Here is a 19,983-nt window from a genome sequence, read left to right as displayed (position 1 = left end):
TAAACAAAACCTTGTAGTTAAAGTAATAATTAAAGCACTAAATGGATTAAAAGAAAATGGTTTTAAAATGGAAGAAATACCAATAAGTACTACTTTGTTAGCTAAAAATTCCAAGGAACTGCAAGCTTTAATAATAAAGTTAATTTTCTGTATTGACAAGAAAATTACATGAACAAAGGAGATTATATTTATTTATGCCGAAGGATAGCCATGTTAATCTTTTGCAGCATAAACAGGAGATTTTTTGGCATTTTAACAATTGATACATTGGCATAAACTTTCTATAATTCAAGAAATGTATTCATTGATAAATTAATTAGTTTTTGGGATGACATAGGATTGTTCTTTCTGTTCTGTAGTAACATGGAGTTAATTTTATCTCATTCTTCATCTGAATAATTTAATCTTAAAATGTTCATTTTGGTGACCTTTGTTGTGGCTATTAAAGCAAAAATTTGTAGAAATTAATATGGGTTTATTTTATTAGTTTTGGATTATAGGCTTTAAAGCATTCCATAGTTATGCTAGGATGAAAGTGGAACCATCCCTCTGTTCTCCAAACAAATTGAATTATATTGATTTTTGTTGACTAGCTTTTGTAATGATCTCTTCTTAGATTTGGGTATAATAAAAAAAATCAGTGTAAATGGTGGCAGACAGAAGGATTAACAAGTCCTCTGGGAATCTTAAGTAGTTATTCTTTTGTTGGCAACAGATGTCCTTAGATTATGCTTATAAGGGCTGAAGCTGGCAGATGGACTGAATACTGTTTAGGACACTTTTAATATTGAGCAATTGCCTGCTATTTTCTGGATTGAGAAAAGAATGCCCAAAAGTCATTATTTATTAGATTTGTATCCCTCCTTTCTTACTTTATAAACAACTCAAGGCAACAAACATTCCTGATACTCCTTCCTCTTCCTATTTGCCCCCACAACAACAATTGTAAGGTGAGTTGAGCTGAGAAAGAATGACTGGTCCAAAGTCATCCAGCTGGCTTTCAGATCTAAGGTGAGACTAGAACTCACAGCCTCCTGGTTTCTAAGCCACCACCTTAGCCACTAGGCCAGTTGATTTGAAAGAGCAGGAAAAAATGTGATGGGATTTAAACGAGAGAGTTGGCAGATATATAGGATTTGAATCTTGTGATTGGTGATCTTCCTTCCTGTTTTTAATAATACAGATTCTCTTTCAGGAGTAAGGGAGTAAACTTTCACAGGTGTGTGCTGCTCACCATGACGATGCCAAAATCTTGAAACTCTACATATCATGATTCAAAGTCCACCCTTTGTACATGCATTATGATTGTTAGACTATGGAAAGGGAAAGAATTTTTCCAGACACTCAGGCTGTCTTCTTTTGCAACATAAAATGACTTTTATGGTTCCAGTGGAAATAAAATAAATAACCTGTGCTTATATAAAGTAGTCCTAGCTTAGTAATGTAATATACAATCACATACAAGGCTCCTTGGAGGTCTTCAACTGTTTCAGTCTTTCCTTTATTTCAATGTTGTTGTTAAATTTAATCACTGGTTAAGTTAACCCAGTGGTTCTCAACCGATGGGTCGCGACCCCATTTGGGGTCGATCGACCATTTTTCTGGGGTTGCTAAAGGCGGCGATCCGCCATTTTTTACGGCGCCGTGCGCCGTGCATGGGGGCAGCCCCGTGCATGCGCGCCGTGCATGCGCGCTGCACATGCGCGCCACGCATGAACGCGTCATCGTGCACGCGTGCCGCACGTGGGGGGGCGCCGCGCATGCGCGCTGCGCATGGGGCCCCCGCCCCCATGCACGCGGCGCCGCGCATGCGCAGAACGTTTGTGTGACGGGGGTCGCCGTCACACAAATGTTGAGAAGCACTGAGTTAACCCCTTCCAAAGGCTGCGTTGCTTTATTTTCACTTTCATGTTCCCAGCCTAGAGAGAGAGGAAAATAACCTGTTTTTCTGAATGTCCTGAAAAGTAAACATCTTTGTCACACTTTGCTGTGCTATTTTGCTGTTTTTTCCCCCCAATGAAAGTAACTTCATTTCACTAGTTAGTCCGCTGCACAGATTTTCCTGTCCAATTCTGCTTGCTCTGCCAGTAACCATATTCCTTTCCTCTGGAGATCCCCTCTCCGACTCTGTTGCCCTGCTTTCATCCTGTGACTTCAGTCACCCCCATCCTTGATACTGTAAAGCACCTCCAGCGCACAAGGACACACAAAGCACAAACAACCAAAACTGCTTTGCCCCATATAAACATCTTTACTAGAAGGCAGATATGATTGCTCACGGGTGTCTCAATTAACCCAAGAACCCAAGGCAGCCTTTTAACTGTCTATTTAATGCTTTTCATGCTGCTGACAAATAGACAACATTCTCTCCTTGAGGCAAACTACAAGCCGGTCTTAACTAGGGAGAACTGCACAGTGACTCTCTGCAGAAGTACATAAGAGGTGGAGTTGGTTTCATGACATTGCAGTGTGTGTGTTATACCACCTCTCCATCTTTCTCAAGGATGCCTATGGCTTATTAGTTTGGGGAGGGTAAGGATTTACTGGTGGGCCTGAGTGAAGACTGATCTAAATTATTAGAGTGTGAACATTATATATCTAATATTCTATGATATGTCCTATCAAGTATATCAATTATGTGGAAGATATGTGAATGCAAATAGATGTATAATATGCCTTTATTACGTATTTGATGCCTGGAGAAATTGAGCTGTTTGATTAGATCATATGTTTATTATATCAGCATATCAATTCATTTGCAGGGACTGTGTGCAGTGTGCTTAAGGTTATCCCAGTACACTCTAAGAACAGTCTTGGAAGTAGGTCAGGCTGAGTGATTATGTCTGGCACAGAGTCAATCAGTGGACCGATAAGAGATCTGTACTCTGCCAGTATCATAGTGACTTCTGCACAATGTTTACAAGCTTCAGTAAATTCACTGAAATTTAATTTGTCATATTGATGTGACTGAGACAAAGTTAACACTTGAGATAGTTGATGTTCAGGAATCTCACTCTGATAGACAATTGATAGGTAATGTTTTGAGTCAATCACATATTTGAAATTTAGAGAGCTAATTATACACAAATGTGTGGTAAAACACAATGATGTTTTTGGGCTGGTCACAATTCCATGCTATCAAAGGGTTGACCACAAAACACTTATTTATCTAAGTCAAAGTTGCCTGCCATTTCTATTATCCTGATAATGGTACTTTCTACCATTTTATCTCCCCCCCCCTGTTATGGTGACTACAAAGAGTTAAGTTGTAGTCATTAGTCATTTATTTTCTACGAATCCTATGAGGATAAAATAGGACTCAGATGCATTTGTAAAGTAGATATGTGTAGCTTTTTTCAACCTGCCAGTTCTATGTATTTATGTTCAGTTAAATAAGCTTGCTGTATTTGGCAATCTGCGAATTATATTGATTTAATAAAAGTCTTTAAAAATGCAGTCCAATGGGCAAGGTGCCCGTAGGAATTATTTTGCTTTGCCCTGGGAATGAACTTCTTTCAGCTGCAACCAAGATGAAAATAAACGTTAAAAGTGTCAGATCTTAAAGAGAAGGTTTTTTTTTTTTAAATCATTCTGGTTCAGAAAGTAAGATTTGTATATTGATATAAGAAATGCCTCTGAATTTCACCTTAAATTAATTTGGAAACTACGTATTATTATTTTGATTGAATTGCTTTATTAAACCAAGGTTCAGTTTCATTTGTTAAGTGTTGAACTCTCAGGACAAATGAATTAAAGGTCTATAACTATGACTATAGGGTGTGCCAAATGCATTGAATACTCATTGGAGCTGACAGTTGTTACAAACTGAACAATTGAAATAGTTTGCATGTTATTCATTGGAATAGTGCATGCTTGCAAGCACATTGTTGTTGTTGTTAGTTGCGAAGTCATGTCCGACCCATCGCGACCCCATGGACAACGTTCCTCCAGGCCTTCCTGTCCTCTACCTGCAAGCACATAGTTGCAACTAAATGATTATTTCATTAAGAGCAAATAGTGCTGCTCTTATGTAAAAACTGATTTGGAAGAATTTTTTTAGTCTTAGGATAATAAAATGGCCATTAATTTCCAGATATTATGTGCTTCTACTGCTTGTAGGTATTAGAGGAGGCTTGTCCTCAGAAACAGAATTCAATAATGGAGATGGAATAATTGTTCCCTTAAGATCAGAGATTCTCACGATTTCAGTCTTGGGCTTCTTTCCATTTTCAAAAAGTTAAGGACCTTAAAGAACTTTGTTTTATGTGGATTATATCTATTCATACTTAAAATATTAGAAATTAAAACTGAGTTTAATATATATATATATATATATATATATATATATATATATATATATATATATATATGTGTGTGTGTGTGTGTGTGTATATATATGTATATATATATGTATATGTATATATATATGTATATATATATATACATATATATATGTATAAAAACAGTTATATACAAGGGTAAAACAACTTAGCTTTCGCTGGTCCTCTGCCAGCATCCTCAGAGTGGGGCTTAGGGGGTGGGAAAGTTCTTTTTATCCCCTTGCTGATCCAACTGCCTACTCATTGCCCTCGGGACAGGGCCACTCTTCCTGATTGCCTGTAACTGCCTTAACTGTTCCACCCTCTCTTTCTTGCACTCCAATTTTGTATTTTTCTGCTCTGTCATCCTTGTACCGCCTCCTCCTCCCTGCGCTGTTATTACCAACATACTCCTCAATCCCTCCTCTCTACCCAATGCAAGGTGCCTCCTCCGATTCGACACCACACGAGTCCTGTCATGGAGTTCCTCCTTTTTATTCTCCCTGTTGGGCTGCTGGTCTACCTGCCATTTTTGCGTTCCATTGCCAGTTCCTATCTCATCTCCCTCCTCCAACTCCCCTCCTCTCCTAACCTGCCGATTCATACACCCTTTTTGTCTTCTGTTGTCCTTTCCTGTTATCCCTCCCTTCTCCAATTTTTCCCTTTCCCTAACCTGCCTACTTGTGTACCATTCCTGCCTGCCATCATCCTCTCCTATCGCTCTTCCCTTCTCCAAATTATCTCTCCTCCTCTTCTGCCGGTCTACCTGCTGTTCCTGTTTCCCATCATGCCTTCCTATCAACCTTCCTTTCTCAGGTAGTTTGTCTACCCCCTCAGTCTGCCAATCTCCCTGCTGTTCATGTCCTGCCCGATCCATTCCTGTCCCTCTTTGCTCCCTCAACACTTCTCCCCCCCACCTGCCGATCCGTCCATGCCTGTATTACATCATTCATTCCCATCACTCCTTCTTTCTCCAATTCTCCTCTATCTCTAACCTGCCCGTCCTGCCCTACGTCATCCATTCCTGTCAATCCCCCTTCCTTCAACCCTCCCACCTGTTGATTAACATATCGCTCCTGCCTTTTGGCAACCATTCCTATCGATGTTCTCCTCCTCAATATCTTTCCCCTCCTAGTCCGCTGCTCTACCTGCTGTTCCAGGATGAACAGCAGGCAGGTCAGCAGATTACCGGGGGGGGGGGACATTGGAGAGGGGAAGATGGACAGCAGTGGAGGAGGGCAAACAGGAACAGCAGGCAATGAGTAGGCAGTTGGATCAGCAAGGGGATAAAAAGAACTTTCCCACCCCCTAAGCCCCACTCTGAGGACGCTGGCAGAGGACCAGCGAAAGCTAAGTTGTTTTAACCTTGTATATAACTGTTTTTATTGTTTTTAAATGTTGTTTTAACAATAAATAACTGGAGTATACTCTTCCCGGAGATCGAAGATTGCATCATTGAACAAATATGCCTGGGATTCGTATTTTTACAACCATTAAGGATATGTATGTATGTATGTATGTATGTATGTATGTATGTACTATATGTATGTATGTATGTGTGTGTGTGTGTGTGTGTTTAATAAAAATGCTGAGCTTTCGTCAGCCAGCACTGCCAACATCATCAGAGCATAGAAACAAGTCAATGGAAGTTCCCTTTTTTTTTAATAACACCGGCCGATTTTGCGCACGGCTCCTGGACCTAGCCATCGGTCCATCTGATGTCTCTGATTGTTTCATTCTTGAAAGGCACGTACTCGCTGTTCCCTTGATGGTTTTTAAAGCCGCAATTCCCTTATCCACTTTCTTTTCTCCAATCCCCTCCCTTATGCACCCCCTGCTGTCTGTCATTGCACCACCAATTTTTAGGGCTGCTGTTTCCCCCCCTCCTTCCTTTTGCCCATCACTTTCTTCGTATGTATCCCATCAACCAGATTCGTTGTTCCTTCCTCCCCCTCTTTTTCGGTCGTTTCCTCCCCCTCCCCCCCTCTCTCTCTCTCTGTCACACACACACACACACACACACACACACACACACACACACACACACAGAGCAAACTTCCTGAAACTGTTGTGGAAGATGCTGGAAGAAGACATCTTACTTATGTGATACTGGATATAGCTTAAATTTATTTTTTACACTGCATGCAAACTTTTTGAGAAACATCCTTTTAACCAAAAGAAGGTGATGATTGAACATGCTGTTTATGCTTTGACAATGAAACATGGGTTGTGTTCTTTCTTGCCAAGTCAAAGCTGATTTAACAAATATTTATGCCTTGATTAATTTCACTAGTCGCTAAAGGCTCCCTGCAATGGGCAATAAGTTATGCTGCAGTTTTGATGGTTGGCATTTTAGTGATATTTCCAGGATAACTTGAAGGGCTGTTTACCTCTGCTTACCTGTTCACTGGTATACAACAAGATAAACATATTACCTAAAAAGGGCTGTGGATCAAATTTTATTTGGGAACAGTGATGCTTTGTAGGAATTGTAGGAAACATTTTAGGGTAATTTTTATTTATTTTGGTTCTTTAAGAATATCAAATCTATATACGACTAAAACTCTTGTGTCTGAGGGTAAAGGTTCATTCTCCTAGCTTGTGGGTTGGTTTCTGAACATTTCGTTACCAGGGTAGGTAACATCTTCAGTAAAGTTTAGGGGGTGTCAGTGTTCGGTTTATAAGGGCTGCAGGTGTGGGTGTGTCAAGTGAGGGTCTTGTGAAGGGTCAGGTGTGAGTCATCAGTGAGAGGCTTGTGATAGATCTTGTAATAGGAAGGTTAGATCAGGTCAGGATCATTGGGAGGTGAACAGCTGGTGGGGGGGACAAGACCCATCACAAGACCCCTACCTGACACACCTGCACCTGAAGCCCTTATAAACAGAAGAACACTGACTCTGACATCCCCTAAACTCTGCTGAAGGTATTATCTAGCCTGGTAATGAAACATTTTGGAAACCAACCCACAAGCTCAGAGAACGAACCTTCAACCTCATCCTATACCCAAGCTACAGATATTCACCACTATTACAAACTCTTGTGTCTGTTTGATTGTGTGTAACCTTCAGTTGGCGAAATGGTGATTCATAGAACAACATTTTTAAAAGAAATATACCTCAAATGGGCTAACATATAGAATACATCCAAAATCTGTGACCCATTATTCCAGTGGGATTGAATTTGGCAAAGTTGTGGCTGCTTCATTATTGCCATGCTGCCATACTGCTATGGTCAACTACAACCATGTGATCTTCATTTCCAGTGTTCCCTGCCAGCTTCCCATAAGGAAAATAAATGGAGGGGGGAGGGAGGGAGGGTGTGCAGGCAAGGCACAGCACGGGTGGGGCGGAGTGACAAGGAAGGTGTAAGGAAGGTGCAGCACATATCTGGGAGGCTTTTGAGGGACAGTGTGTGAGAGGTGCTGTAAGGTTGAAGGAGATTGAATGGGGGATATGGGAAAGGTGGACATTGTTCAAAGAGGCTGAATGAGAGGGGCCATGCAGATCAGGGAGCTTACATAGGGGTGCAATGCAAGTTGTAGAGAATGCATATTGTTGCAAGGGGATGGACAAGGAAGGACAGGGAAGATCCAGGAGGTTGTGCAGGAGTGTGCAAGTGGTAGGTAGGGAAATATCTCTGAAACAATGACCAAGAGATCACAGGCTATCTAGTGATATACATCTGACCAAGAATTTATAATGCCTTGCTGAGACCACACTTGGAATACTGCATCCAGTTTTGGTTGCCACAATATAAAAAAGATGTCGAGACCCTAGAAAGAGATGATCAGGAGACTGGAGGCTAAAACATATAAAGAACAGTTGCTGGAATTGGGTATGTCTAGTTTAATGAAAAGAAGGACTAGGGGTGACATGATAGCAGTGTTTCAATATCTCAGGGGCGGCCACAAGGAAGAGGGAGTCAAGCTATTCTCCAAAGCATTTGAAGGCAGGACAAGAAGCAATGGATGGAAACTAACCAAAGAGAGAAGCAACCTAGAACTAAGGAGAAATTTCCTGATAGAACAGTTAAGAAGTTGTGAATGGAAGTTTTAAAGAAGAGATTGAGCAACTATTTGTCTGAAATGGTACAGGGCTTCCTACCTGAGCAGGGGGTTGGACTAGAAGACCTCCAAGGTTCCTTACAACTCTGTTATTCTATACTATTCTATTCTAATTAATAGAATAGAATAGAATAGAATAGAATAGAATAGAATAGAATAGAATAGAATAGAAGGGACCTTGGAGGTCTTCTAGTCAGGAGAACCTGTACCATTTCAGACTGTCTAGCCTCTTTTTAAAAACCTCCAGTGATGGGGCACCCACAATTTCTGAAGATAAGCTGTTTCACTAGTTAATTGTCCTCATTGTTAGGAAGTTTCTCCTTAATTAATTCCAGGTTGCTTCTCTCTTTGGTTAGTTTCTAACAATTGTTTCTTTGAGGAATAATTTGACCCCCTCTTTATGGCAGCCCCTCAAATACTGGAATACTACCACCATGTCACCCTATTTCTTCTATTCTTTAGAATAGCCAAACCCAAGTCCTGCAGCCATTCTTCATATGTTTTACTCTCCAGGCCTTTGATCATCTTAGTTGTGTTCTCTGAACTTTTTCCAAAGTCTCAATATCTTTTTTGTAGTATAGTGACCAAAATTGGTTGCAGTATTCCAGATGTGGTCTTACTAAGGTTTTATAAAGCTATACTAATACTTTGCGTGATCTTGTTTCTATGCCTCTGTTTATACAACCCAGGATTGTATTAGCTTTTTTGGCTGCTGCTGCATACTGCTGGCTCATATTCAAGTGATCATCCACTAGGACTCCAAGGTCCTTCTCACAGTTACTGTTTTTGAGTCAGGTCTCACCTAATCTGTACTTATACCTTGAGTTTTTTCTGCCTAAATGTAAAACTTTGCTCTCCTCCCCATTAAAATTCATTTTGTGGATAAGGCCCATTGTTCAAGTTTGTCAAGATCTTTTTGGATCCTGAGCTTATCTTCTGGGATGTTGACTATTCCTGCCAGTTTAGTATCATCTGCAAATTCCCTCATATAAGTCATTTATGAAGATATTGAAGAGTATTTGGCCTAAGACAGAGCCTTGTGGCACCCCACTGCTTACTTCTGTCCATGTGGATGTAGTACATTGAGGACTACTCATTGCGTACGGTTTGTCAGCCAGCTACAAATCCCTCTGGTGGGGATGTTGACTATTCCACATTTTTCTAGTTTATCAAGAAGTAGGTTGTGGTCTACTTTGTCAAATGCCTTACTGAAATCTAAATATACTATGTCCATAGCATTTTGCTGGTCTACTAGTTTAATCACTTTATCAAAGAATGAAATGAGATTGGTTTGGCATGATCTGTTTTTAACAAATCCGTGCTGGCTACTAGTTATAACTTTGTTTGCTTCTAGTTGTTCACAGATCTGTTTTTTATTATCTTTTCCAGGATATTTCCAGGTATTGATGTTAGACTGATTGGTCTGTAGTTTCCTGGGTCTGTTTTTTTTCCTTTCTTGAAGATGGAAACCACATCAACCCTTTTCCAATCCTCAGGTACTTCCCCAGTGCTTTAGGATTTTTGAAAGATATGGTACAATGGTTCTGAGATAACATCTGCCAGCTCCTACAGAACTCTGGGATGTAATCTGTTGGGTCCCAGTAATTTATATTCGTCAAGGTCGGATAGGTCTTACCATTTTCTTGCTCAATTTAATTTTTATTTCTAGTTTGTCTTTTTGCAGTAGTGTTTTTGGTACATTGGGCTATAATTTCTTTTTGTATGAAGACTGATGCAAAGAATGAACTAAGCAGCTCTGCTTTCTCCCTACTGCCTGTTACTTCCTTGCCATCTTCACTCTTGAGTGGACCTACTGTTTCCTTGACTTTTTTCTTGTTATTAATATGTTAAAGAAACTTATTTTATTGTTCTTGACTTCTATTGCAAGTCTTTGTTCATTCTGAGCCTTTGCTTTCCTGACTTCATCTTTGCATGTTCCGGCTGTCTGCTGATAATCAACCTTAGTTATGTGTCCCTCTTTTCATTTTTTCTACTTGTCCTTTTTGTCTTTCAGTTTGTCAGAGAGATCTTTGTGCAGCCATGTGGGTTTCTTCTTGAATTTCTTGTTTTTGTTTTTCGGTGGTATTGTGCTGGACTGTGCTTTTATGATTGCATATTTCAGATTTTCCCATGCTTCTTGGGTTGTTTTCCCCTTTAGGATTTTCATCCATGGAATCTTTCCTAGGTTCTCTCTGAGTTTGTTAAAATCAGCTCTTTTAAATTTTAAGACACTGGTTGGGTTATTTTCTTTGGCTTGTGTGTGCATTATATTAAATTCCATATGTCGTGGTCACTTTCGCCCAAGGTTCTGGCAACTTCGACTTCCTCTCTGATCATTACTTTTAAACTGATTATTATTATTTTTTAGGCATAGCTGATATTTTTGGATCCTTGGTTTTCGCTAATCCATAAATAAATAACTGTTCACATTAAGCATGGATAAAATATTGTTAGTATTATTTTTCCTTTAAGTTTTTAGTTTTAATTTTTTTTTCTTTTTTGGATTAAAAAGCTCCCATAACTGCTACTTCAGATAGAAGATTGCATATTAACATTATTTGATAGACAAATATCCCTTTCTTTTTAAAAATATCGTCCCTAATCTTTATTCTTTAATTCTTAATTTATCTTACCTTTTGCATTTTTGTATAGTAGGTATATATCTATAAGCATAATATAAACATCAGTGTTTGGTTTTCCCAACTTATGTTATTATTCAAAGATATACAATTTTGGAATGATAAAATATAAGAGTTTCCTGTAAAGCAGTGGTTCTAATGCCGCGACCCCCAACTGGTTGTAAGTCGAGGACTACTCAACCGGTCGTAAGTCGAGGACTACTCAACTGGTGCAGCACCGTTTGCAGAATGGGACTTTTGGTGGGCTTAACAGGGCAGAGACAGCCTGGACAATTCCTATTGGCTTTTGAAAGCCAATAGAATTAGACTCTATTCAAGAGAATCTATTCTATTGGCTTTCAAAAGCCAATAGAATAAAAGGGAGTAGCACAGCTAAGGAAAAGGGGGAAAAAATGGCGGACTGCGTTGTTTGGTGACCCCCGTGAAATGGTCGTTCGACCCCAAATGGGGTCCCAACCCACAGGTTGAGAACCACTGCTGTAAAGCATAGAAAAAAATGGAAACTTTGTAATATTGATTTAAATCAGGCAGATCAATGCTAATTTTCTGCTCTTTCCACCTTTCTTTCATATATGTTTTTGTCTCGCAGTAATATTGGTTCAGATTCAAAACTAATTTCTGCATATGTGAACTTGACCTATTCTTTTTATTTTATCTCTCCTGGTTTACAGAAAGCCAGCTCTTACCTTGGAATAATTTCACAAATGAATGTAATATTCCTGGAAACTTCATGTGCAGTAATGGACGCTGTATCCCAGGAGCCTGGCAGTGTGATGGGCTGCCGGACTGCTTTGATGAAAGTGATGAAAAGGAATGCCGTGAGTATACTATACTTTGAATAGTGAAGCTTAAACCTACTGTATGTAATTCAGTGCATCTTCTCAATGAGGATTGATAAGAAGAGAGACAGACAAGTTATCCTATAGGATGTGCAGGGTTCTAAAGTGACAAGACTTTCAATAAGGAGTCTCCCAAATGTTATAGGATGGGCAGATTCACTTTGGAGCAGGCTTTAGAGATGATCAGGATGGACTTTAAAGGTGATTTGCAATACTTTGAATGAAATCAGAAGCTCACTAGCATCAGTGCAGCTTCTGGACTAACATTGCTCCATGGACAAATCTAGATGTGGCCATCATTCAACCCAGGCTAGTAGATGCTGAACCAGTTTAAGCTTCCAGATGGTTTTCAAAGGGAGTGAATTGTGGTAGTACAGTCATGTGGTAGGCAGGAGCGATTGTAAGCAACATCTCCAGGAAGGTTTGCATTGAGGCATAAGATGTAATTGGACATAGGCTGCCTAGGCATGGTCACCCCGTTTGCGCAAGCTAAAGCAGCAAGTCCTGGAGAACCCCCAGACTGTTAACTAGTTCTGCATAGGTGGGATCGACCCATAACTATAGATGAACCATCTTTGGAATCAGAAAGCTGTTATTCCAAAAGCTAGAGTTCAGCCTAAGTCTATCCATATCCTAACAGCTTCCTGCTTATATTCAACCATCATTTAGTCCTCAACTTGCAGCCATTCATTTAGTGGCCATTTGAAGTTTCAATGGCACTGAAAAAAGTCACTTATGACTGTTTTTTACATCCCCATGGTTACGTGATAAAAATTTGGATGCTTGGCAACTTGCATGTATTTATGACAGTTGCAGTATTCTGGGGTCATGGGATCACCTTTTGTCACCTTCTGACAAGCAAAGTCCATGGGGAAGTCATATTCACTTAACACTAATTTAACAACTACAATAATTCACTTAACAACTGTGGCAAGAAAGGTCATCATGGGGCAGAACTCATTTAACAACTGTCTTACTTAGCAATTGTTTTGTGCTCAACTGTGGTTGTAAGAGAAGGAAAATTGATTTGTGTCCTTGATGGATGTTTCCTTCCTCATTAGAAGCATCATTATTTTCTTATTTTTATAGAAAATGGCCCTGAGATTAAGTAAAATTTATTAGCACGATCACCACCACCTGCCTGGAAGAGCTTACTCAAAAGCACTGTGTTTTTTGTGATTGAGTGGACATTTGAGTGGACAGTCTCAGTTCAAACTAGAAATGATCAAATATTCCAAGTTTTAGTTTCTTAATTTCCATGGATCAAAGCTGTCCTACATTCCTCAAACTGGGAGATGCTTTGCAAGCTGTAAAAGTTATCTGCAGGTGACATGTTCTTATGAAATTGCATTTAGTATTCTGTTATTCCAGATCTTGTTTACTTATTAACATAATTATGTCCCCCAAGTTGGTAGGTTGAATTTCAACATTCGTATCCTGATAATGATAACTTCAGACAGCTTCTTGAAGAACCCTGTTGGTGCAGTGGTTAGAATGCAGTGTTGCGGGCCAACTCTGCCCACAGTCAGGAATTCGATCCTGACTGGCACAAGGTTGACTCAACCTTCCATTTTTGTGAGGTTGGTAAAATGAGGACCCAGATTGTTGGGGGCAATATTCAAATAATGCTTACATTATAAACCTCCCAAAAAGTACTGCAATGCAGTATGGGGCAATATATAAACCTAAAGCTATATTACTAAATGGCCCTGAGAGTTAAAATTACCAACCCAATCACCACCATCTACCTGGAATAGCTTACTATTCTATATTTGTATGATCTTTAGTACAGCTGTTTAGTGCCTTTGGTTCAATTCTAGAAAAGTGCCTCAGAGGATATAGGGATGCTCCTTAAAGCGCCTGCATCTTACTGATGATATTGGGGCAGCTGCAGAGGCCAGGTATGAAATCTCACAAAAGTTGCCTCTTTAAAGTATTGTAGATGTGATCTGTTTTTACCCTTATAAATTTGAGAAGCCATTGATTTCAATTGGGAAGACTCTGTTCCAATGAGCTTTATACATTTTTGCAAAGATTTTCTTTATGCTTTCTGTCCTAGTTTTTATATTCCATTTCAGGGATATAAAATAACTTTATATTCTAATAGAATGGTTGTTGCCCAGAACTGTGTGGCCCTGAACTATGTAAAATAAAATTGTTTTTAAAAAAACCAAAGCATTAAGAGTAAAAACTAGATGGGATTTCCTTTTCATATCACAAACATATCTTAAATTAGCTGTGCTGAGATTGACCTTATGAGGCCTGAGATGAAGATTACTCAAGATTTATTTATCTCTCTGTCCACAATAATCAAAATCTGAACGTCATCCTTAAATCTTGTGAAAGAACTATATATATTTATATTTGTTTTCTGGGGTTTTCGTGGGTGTTGGTATGTAGGTCTTTGGTTATTCGGGTTTTCTCCCGCGTCAAATTGGAAGTGTCTTGGTGACGTTTCAATGAAGTCTCATTCGTCATCTTCAGGCTGGTGTTTTTGGCTTTGTGCTTCTAGGAGCACGAAGCCGAAAACACCAGCCTGAAGATGATATATAAAACCCACATAAGAGGCTTTTTACTTCTGTTTTCATATAACTTCTTTATTTCCTCTATTGCATGATATTGCCCTCGTGAAAATAGAGAATTAATGAAGTGTTCCAAACAGAATTTATATTTTGCTTATGAATGAATCAGCAAGTGGCTTGGCAGTGGGCACAAACTACATAATTGTTTTGTCACTGAGAATAAAATGGAATCCAGTAGAATTCTGATAGGAGAGAAAACACTGTAACTGCTGATAAAATCTTAAACAGTTGTAAAACCTTAGTTCATAAAACTGATTTCTTCAGTTGAATCAGCTTAAATCTTGGGATTGTTAACTGATGCTCATGGAGAATTATATGTTCTTTCTTTCCAAGATTATTGAAATAATTTAGCTGGGTCATTTTTATTTCACCCATGCAGAGATAATCATCCTGTTCTTTTTTTCATCTTTCCTTATCTTTGGATAGTAGCATAGCAAAATTCATGAATAAATTTGAACAAGAGTAAAGGGAAAAGAACCTTTGAGCAGGTGATTCATTTCCTGTGCTATCCTACATTGACAGAGGAGCTAAAAGAAACAAAGAGAGGAAAAAAATAGAAGACTGCCTTTATAGTTTCTGGTTCAAGTTACTGTGAAGGGCTGCAGACTGTAATTTCTTTTTATATGAAATCTGTCTCCATATATAAGAGTGATTTAATTTACCTTTGAAAATGGAATAAATGATAAGAACTGTAATGATTTATTAAAATAAGTGAAGGAAAAAAGTAAGCCCACTGTTAACATGGCACAAAAAAATGAATATAGTGAACTAAATAAAACATCCTATATGCCCATAAAACTTATAAAATATGAAGACTCTGGTTGTAGTCTCCAATTGGAAAAGAGCATTTCACATCTGTGTACCACAGATAAGAAAGCCCAGTTTTGTATATGGTTATTCACATTCTCTCTCTCACAGACAGACTGACAGACAGACAGAGTGAGCAGGGCCAGGTCCATAACTACTATTTCCGAAATATCACTTGGGCATCACAGCTATGTTCCCTAATCATAACTGACACCAATTACTCTTAATATTACACTATAAAAATAGATTCAATATATTCAGTATAATCACTTCCATTCAATCAGTTTTGCTATCTGATTTATAATTTAGAATCTAAAGCTCTGCATGAAAAAAATGGAATAGAGACTTATTTATCCAGAAGATGAAATTTTAGGAAAAAATATGAGTGAGGGGTCCTTGGTGCTCTCTGAGCTGGCTTCTTTTCTTGCAAACATTTCCTTACCCGAACTAGGTAACATCATCAATGCTAGTGCTAAAATATGAATCTTGGACAACAAATGTTCTTTATCTCTAATTTAACTAGCCGGGATATATATATAGAATACATATGGTAATTCAAAACCTTCAAGTACCCAATAAAGTGGACTGGTCACAAAAGAGGTTTGTGTGAAGTGTGACTGATGATGTTACCTAGCTGGTAGTGAAACATCTGCAAGCAAACAACCATGAAACATCTGCAAACAACCAAGCGAGCTCAGAGAGGACCAAGGACTCGACAGTTCTACTTTGACCTACATATATTCTCTTCTATTGGATATTTTTCTACGCATCTGTTTTACAAAATAATCTTGGCATGCAGCAATACTTAACTGTCAGTTTTTCCAGGCAAACTAGACAGAAAACACAGCTTTACCATGAACCATACATTAGCATAATCTTGCAAATCTGAAGGTACAAGTCTGCTGTGGCCACTTACCTGATCAATTCGGGCTGGTGCTTCTTAAGTTTTTTCCTCTGACTGTTAAGCCACTACTAGGGGCTCTTCCCCCTCTTGTCTAATTGTTTCCTAAGCAGCATCTCTTCTTGGAGTTCTTCAAGGTCATTCTCACATAACATTACCTTAATTGTATAAAATATCAGTGTACAAGCTCCTTTTTGTTTCTTACTTTCTTAAGAAAATTTAATTTTAAGAGTAGCTTATACGACTGCATGAATATTTAAATCTGCACCCGCTGTGAGTCACTTTTACAACTCAGATGGCATACAAGTCTATTAAATAAATAAATGTACAATTTCTGACCCCTGTTCTTGCACTAGATACTTTAGCATGACTTTAACAAATACAGAACTCTGCAGCATTATTTTCAATTCACTCATGAGAAGTGAAATCCTTCTGAGTAAATTTAAATTTTCGTTTGTACTCTAACCTGTCTGTTAAAAATGTTGATAAGTGTTGAAGTCTTGTAAAAGGTTTTAACAACATCCTGGAAAAAGTATTCCTAATTAAATTAAGTTTAAGTTTCATTAGTAGTTATTCTTTTCTGATGTACGGCATACCCTACATGATGTTTGAGAAATATACAAATGGTAATCATAAAATAATCCTTCAAATATTTATAGTAAATATTCCTAATCATATTATTTTATTCAGGAAATGTCAGTCTATAAAGGTCCCCATAGGGTCTTTAGTGCTCTCTGTGCTTGGTGGTTTTCTTGCAAATGTTTCATCAACATCAAGGACCCTACTGTTCAATCCTGAGTTACAGATATTCTCTTCTAACAGTATAAAGATCTCCCTCTGTCCAGTGTGCAGTTCTCACACCAGGGAGAGGCAGGACATTCTTATTCAAACAAAAAGCTAATATAACAGATAGTATCTCTTATGGCTACTCATATTGCTTAGCACACATCTTCAGTGATTGCGTGCTTAGTTCCCTGTTTTTCCCATATTACTGCCATATGTAAGCTATCTTAATGTCTCCTGGTACTCACTGAAGTAAAGACTTTCCTATCTTTTCTATATAAATGTTGAGGTGACTATTTGTAGCAGCTGAAGTCATGGAAGCATGTAATCCTAATTATTGCTTTATATGTTATGAAAACTATTTTTAGAAAGGTGTCTGGCCTGGAACGCTTTCTGTTCTTTTATGATAGAGTGGAAATTACTTGTAACATTTGCAGTCTCTCAAAGAAATGACAAATAGATTGATGGAGCTGTTTTTGCTGTAAGGTCCATTCCGGCCATGCAAATTAGGCGTTTGTCCATTCATGCTGAGTATATTAGTTGGTAGTAAATGAGGGGAAGGAAGGGAATTGCCAGAAACTCTATGAGTCTGTGTGTACCATGCAAACAAAAATCAGAAAGTATAAAAGGAGGGAAACGTCAGCCTTGGAACAAAGAGATTTAAAATGTTTAATATCTTTAGAAATACTGAAACATCATTTAGTTTTTTATGTTTGCCAATAAATAACTATGAAACACTAGGTGGTTTCTGTCTCCAGAATCCCTGCTGTAAATCACACAGTGTTTAGTAGGTGAGTCTTGTCATCAACTTCATTGAGAGTTGGATTCTGACCTGGCTGCCATATTTAATTTCCCTTTGAGCTCTTGCGGTTTTCTTTATTCCCTGCCCTGATCAACTGTAATCTTCATCTGTCTAAAATAATCGAATAATATGTGAGCACTGAAAGTAGCTTTTGTCGGCTAATAAGCAACAGTTACTTAGAGAATTGATAGGTTGCTGCTTTTATCAGCTAACAAGCAGCAGATGGTGTATTTTCAAAGTATGGCATATCATCCTTGCTTACTGCCTGACATGATAACAGCCAAATTTAAAGTTTTACCAAATATCCAGACACATGTGATTATCTCCCCCACAACACACACACACACAGACACACACACACTCATACACATGCACACTTTGGGGAGGGGGTTAGGTGGGAAGAGCCTTTTCTGCTAGTTCCATGTGCTTTCAGAAATTTGTCTGTAAATCAACAGTGACACCCAGTGTCTAGTTTCCCTCATTTTGTGTTTATGACCATTGTATTTACGCATTAGGACAGCCAGCCAAAATTAGCTAATTGTCTTATACTTCATTCTTCATGACAAGATATAAACATTGAAGTATTTGTACCCCGAAGATGCTTTTTCATGAAGCAACTGGATTTTCTTGTTTTTCTTTGAAGACGTTTCACTTCTTATCCAAGAAGTTTCTTCAGCTCTGACTGTATGGGGGGGGGGGAATGAAAGGATTTATATATGAAGGATTTATATATGTACAAACATATATATAAATATAAAACAATCATTATTAAAAAAACAGTCACTATTAAAATATAAAAAAACCAAAAGGCACTAGACTTGAAAGAGAATATTAATCAGAGTAATGAAGCCATGTTAGAATTTCACCAGTCCACTGGAACCCCAAGGCCTAATGATATAGCCAGGTCTTGAAAGACTTACAGCAGTGATGGCGAACCTTTTAGAGATCGAGTGCCCAAACTGCAACCCAAAACCCACTTATGCATTGTTGGGTGCTGGGTGGGTGTGGCCCATTGGGTGGGTGTGGCCCATTGGGTGGGTGTGGCCCATTGGGTGGGCCTGGCTGTGGTGGTAATGGCAGACTGGGTGGGACTAAAAAGTTCAATCAATCAATTCCAACTTTGCAAGATCTTGTTTTTCCAGCAAGAAGTTGAAATTGACTGATTGATTGAACCTTTTTTTTTTGTATACGGTGGCGGAGACCTAAAGCAAAAAGGTTTTATAAAACCCAGCTGAAGGCCTAGGACTGGGGCGAGAGGGCTCTGAGTGCCGCCTCTGGCACCCGTGCCATAGGTTCGCCACCATGACTTACAGGGATGGAACTAATCCCATTTCAGGAGGGAGAGTGTTCTCTAAGGTGGACACTGCTGCAGAGAAGGCTTTAGCAATGCTGGCTGTGGAATTCTGGGAGTTGAAGTCCACATGCCTTAAAATTGTCAAGGTTGAGAAACACTGCTTTAGACTTGCCTGCAACATACCTTCTACAGTATACCAGAACTCGTGAAATAGACAGATATAATCAGGGAGAGGCATCCCTCACATAACCTGGCCCCATGCCATTAAGGGTTATAAACTTTTAAGCCAGCACCTTGAATTGGATCCAGAAGCAAACTGGCAAATCAATGCAGTTCTGGGAACAGAACTGTGTTCTGTTGTAGGAGCACATATAATTACCTACCCATTGCATTCTGGATGAAACTTTCAGATACTTTTCAAGAGCAACCCCATGGAAAGTGCATTACAGGAATCCAATCGGGAGTTGACAAGGGCATGAGTGACTGTGAGCAGAGCCTCCTAATCTAGGATTGGGCACAACTGGTGTGCAACATGAAGCTGTGTGAAAGCCCTCCTAGCCACAATTACCACCTGCTTTTCCTCTGCATATCCCTGCAAGAGGTTCTCCAAGTCCTGTTCCACCCAACAGGGCACTTGTATCACCGAAACAAGGCAGCAGGGTAGCTCCCTGCAGACCCAGTAATGACAAAAAAAGTACTCAAGCTTTGCCACCTTACTGTCAAAAGGGAGACCATAATAGCGGCACTAATCCATGTTCAGTCAAGCTTATTCTTTCTTGAGTGGGCCTTCAAGCAGGTCTTATATCCAGTAATAAGATCCTATGAATAATGAAATGAAAATTAATAGTTAATGCATGACAGAATAGATTGGCTGCTTTTAAGTAAGGGTTCAGGCGCTCAGTTGAGATTCTGGAGTCTTTGACTTGTGCAGTGCATATGGTTACTGCTGATGCC

The 19,983-nt window shown here is 39.0% G+C and overlaps 1 protein-coding gene across 2 annotated transcripts in view; it reads left to right on the top strand.

Moving 5' to 3' along the window:
- The first annotated feature begins 9,823 nt into the window (after nt 1–9,823).
- LDLRAD3 (low density lipoprotein receptor class A domain containing 3) overlaps nt 9,824–19,983 on the top strand; it is a 94,632-nt gene continuing 84,472 nt past the window's right edge. For both annotated transcript variants that reach the window (XM_039321698.1, XM_039321697.1), the window contains exons 1-2: nt 9,824–9,878; nt 11,693–11,839. In XM_039321698.1, the coding sequence (XP_039177632.1) occupies nt 9,845–9,878; nt 11,693–11,839 (181 nt within the window). In that variant the 5' untranslated portion in view covers nt 9,824–9,844. The remainder of the gene's footprint in view (nt 9,879–11,692; nt 11,840–19,983) is intronic.

Source organism: Crotalus tigris, unplaced genomic scaffold, assembly GCF_016545835.1.
Source record: "Crotalus tigris isolate CLP2741 ecotype Arizona unplaced genomic scaffold, ASM1654583v1 scf7180000023809.187372, whole genome shotgun sequence".
NCBI classification, from domain to species: domain Eukaryota; kingdom Metazoa; phylum Chordata; class Lepidosauria; order Squamata; family Viperidae; genus Crotalus; species Crotalus tigris.
The sequence above is the reverse complement of the archived record's forward strand: the minus strand, read 5'-3'. Positions and strand labels throughout refer to the sequence as shown.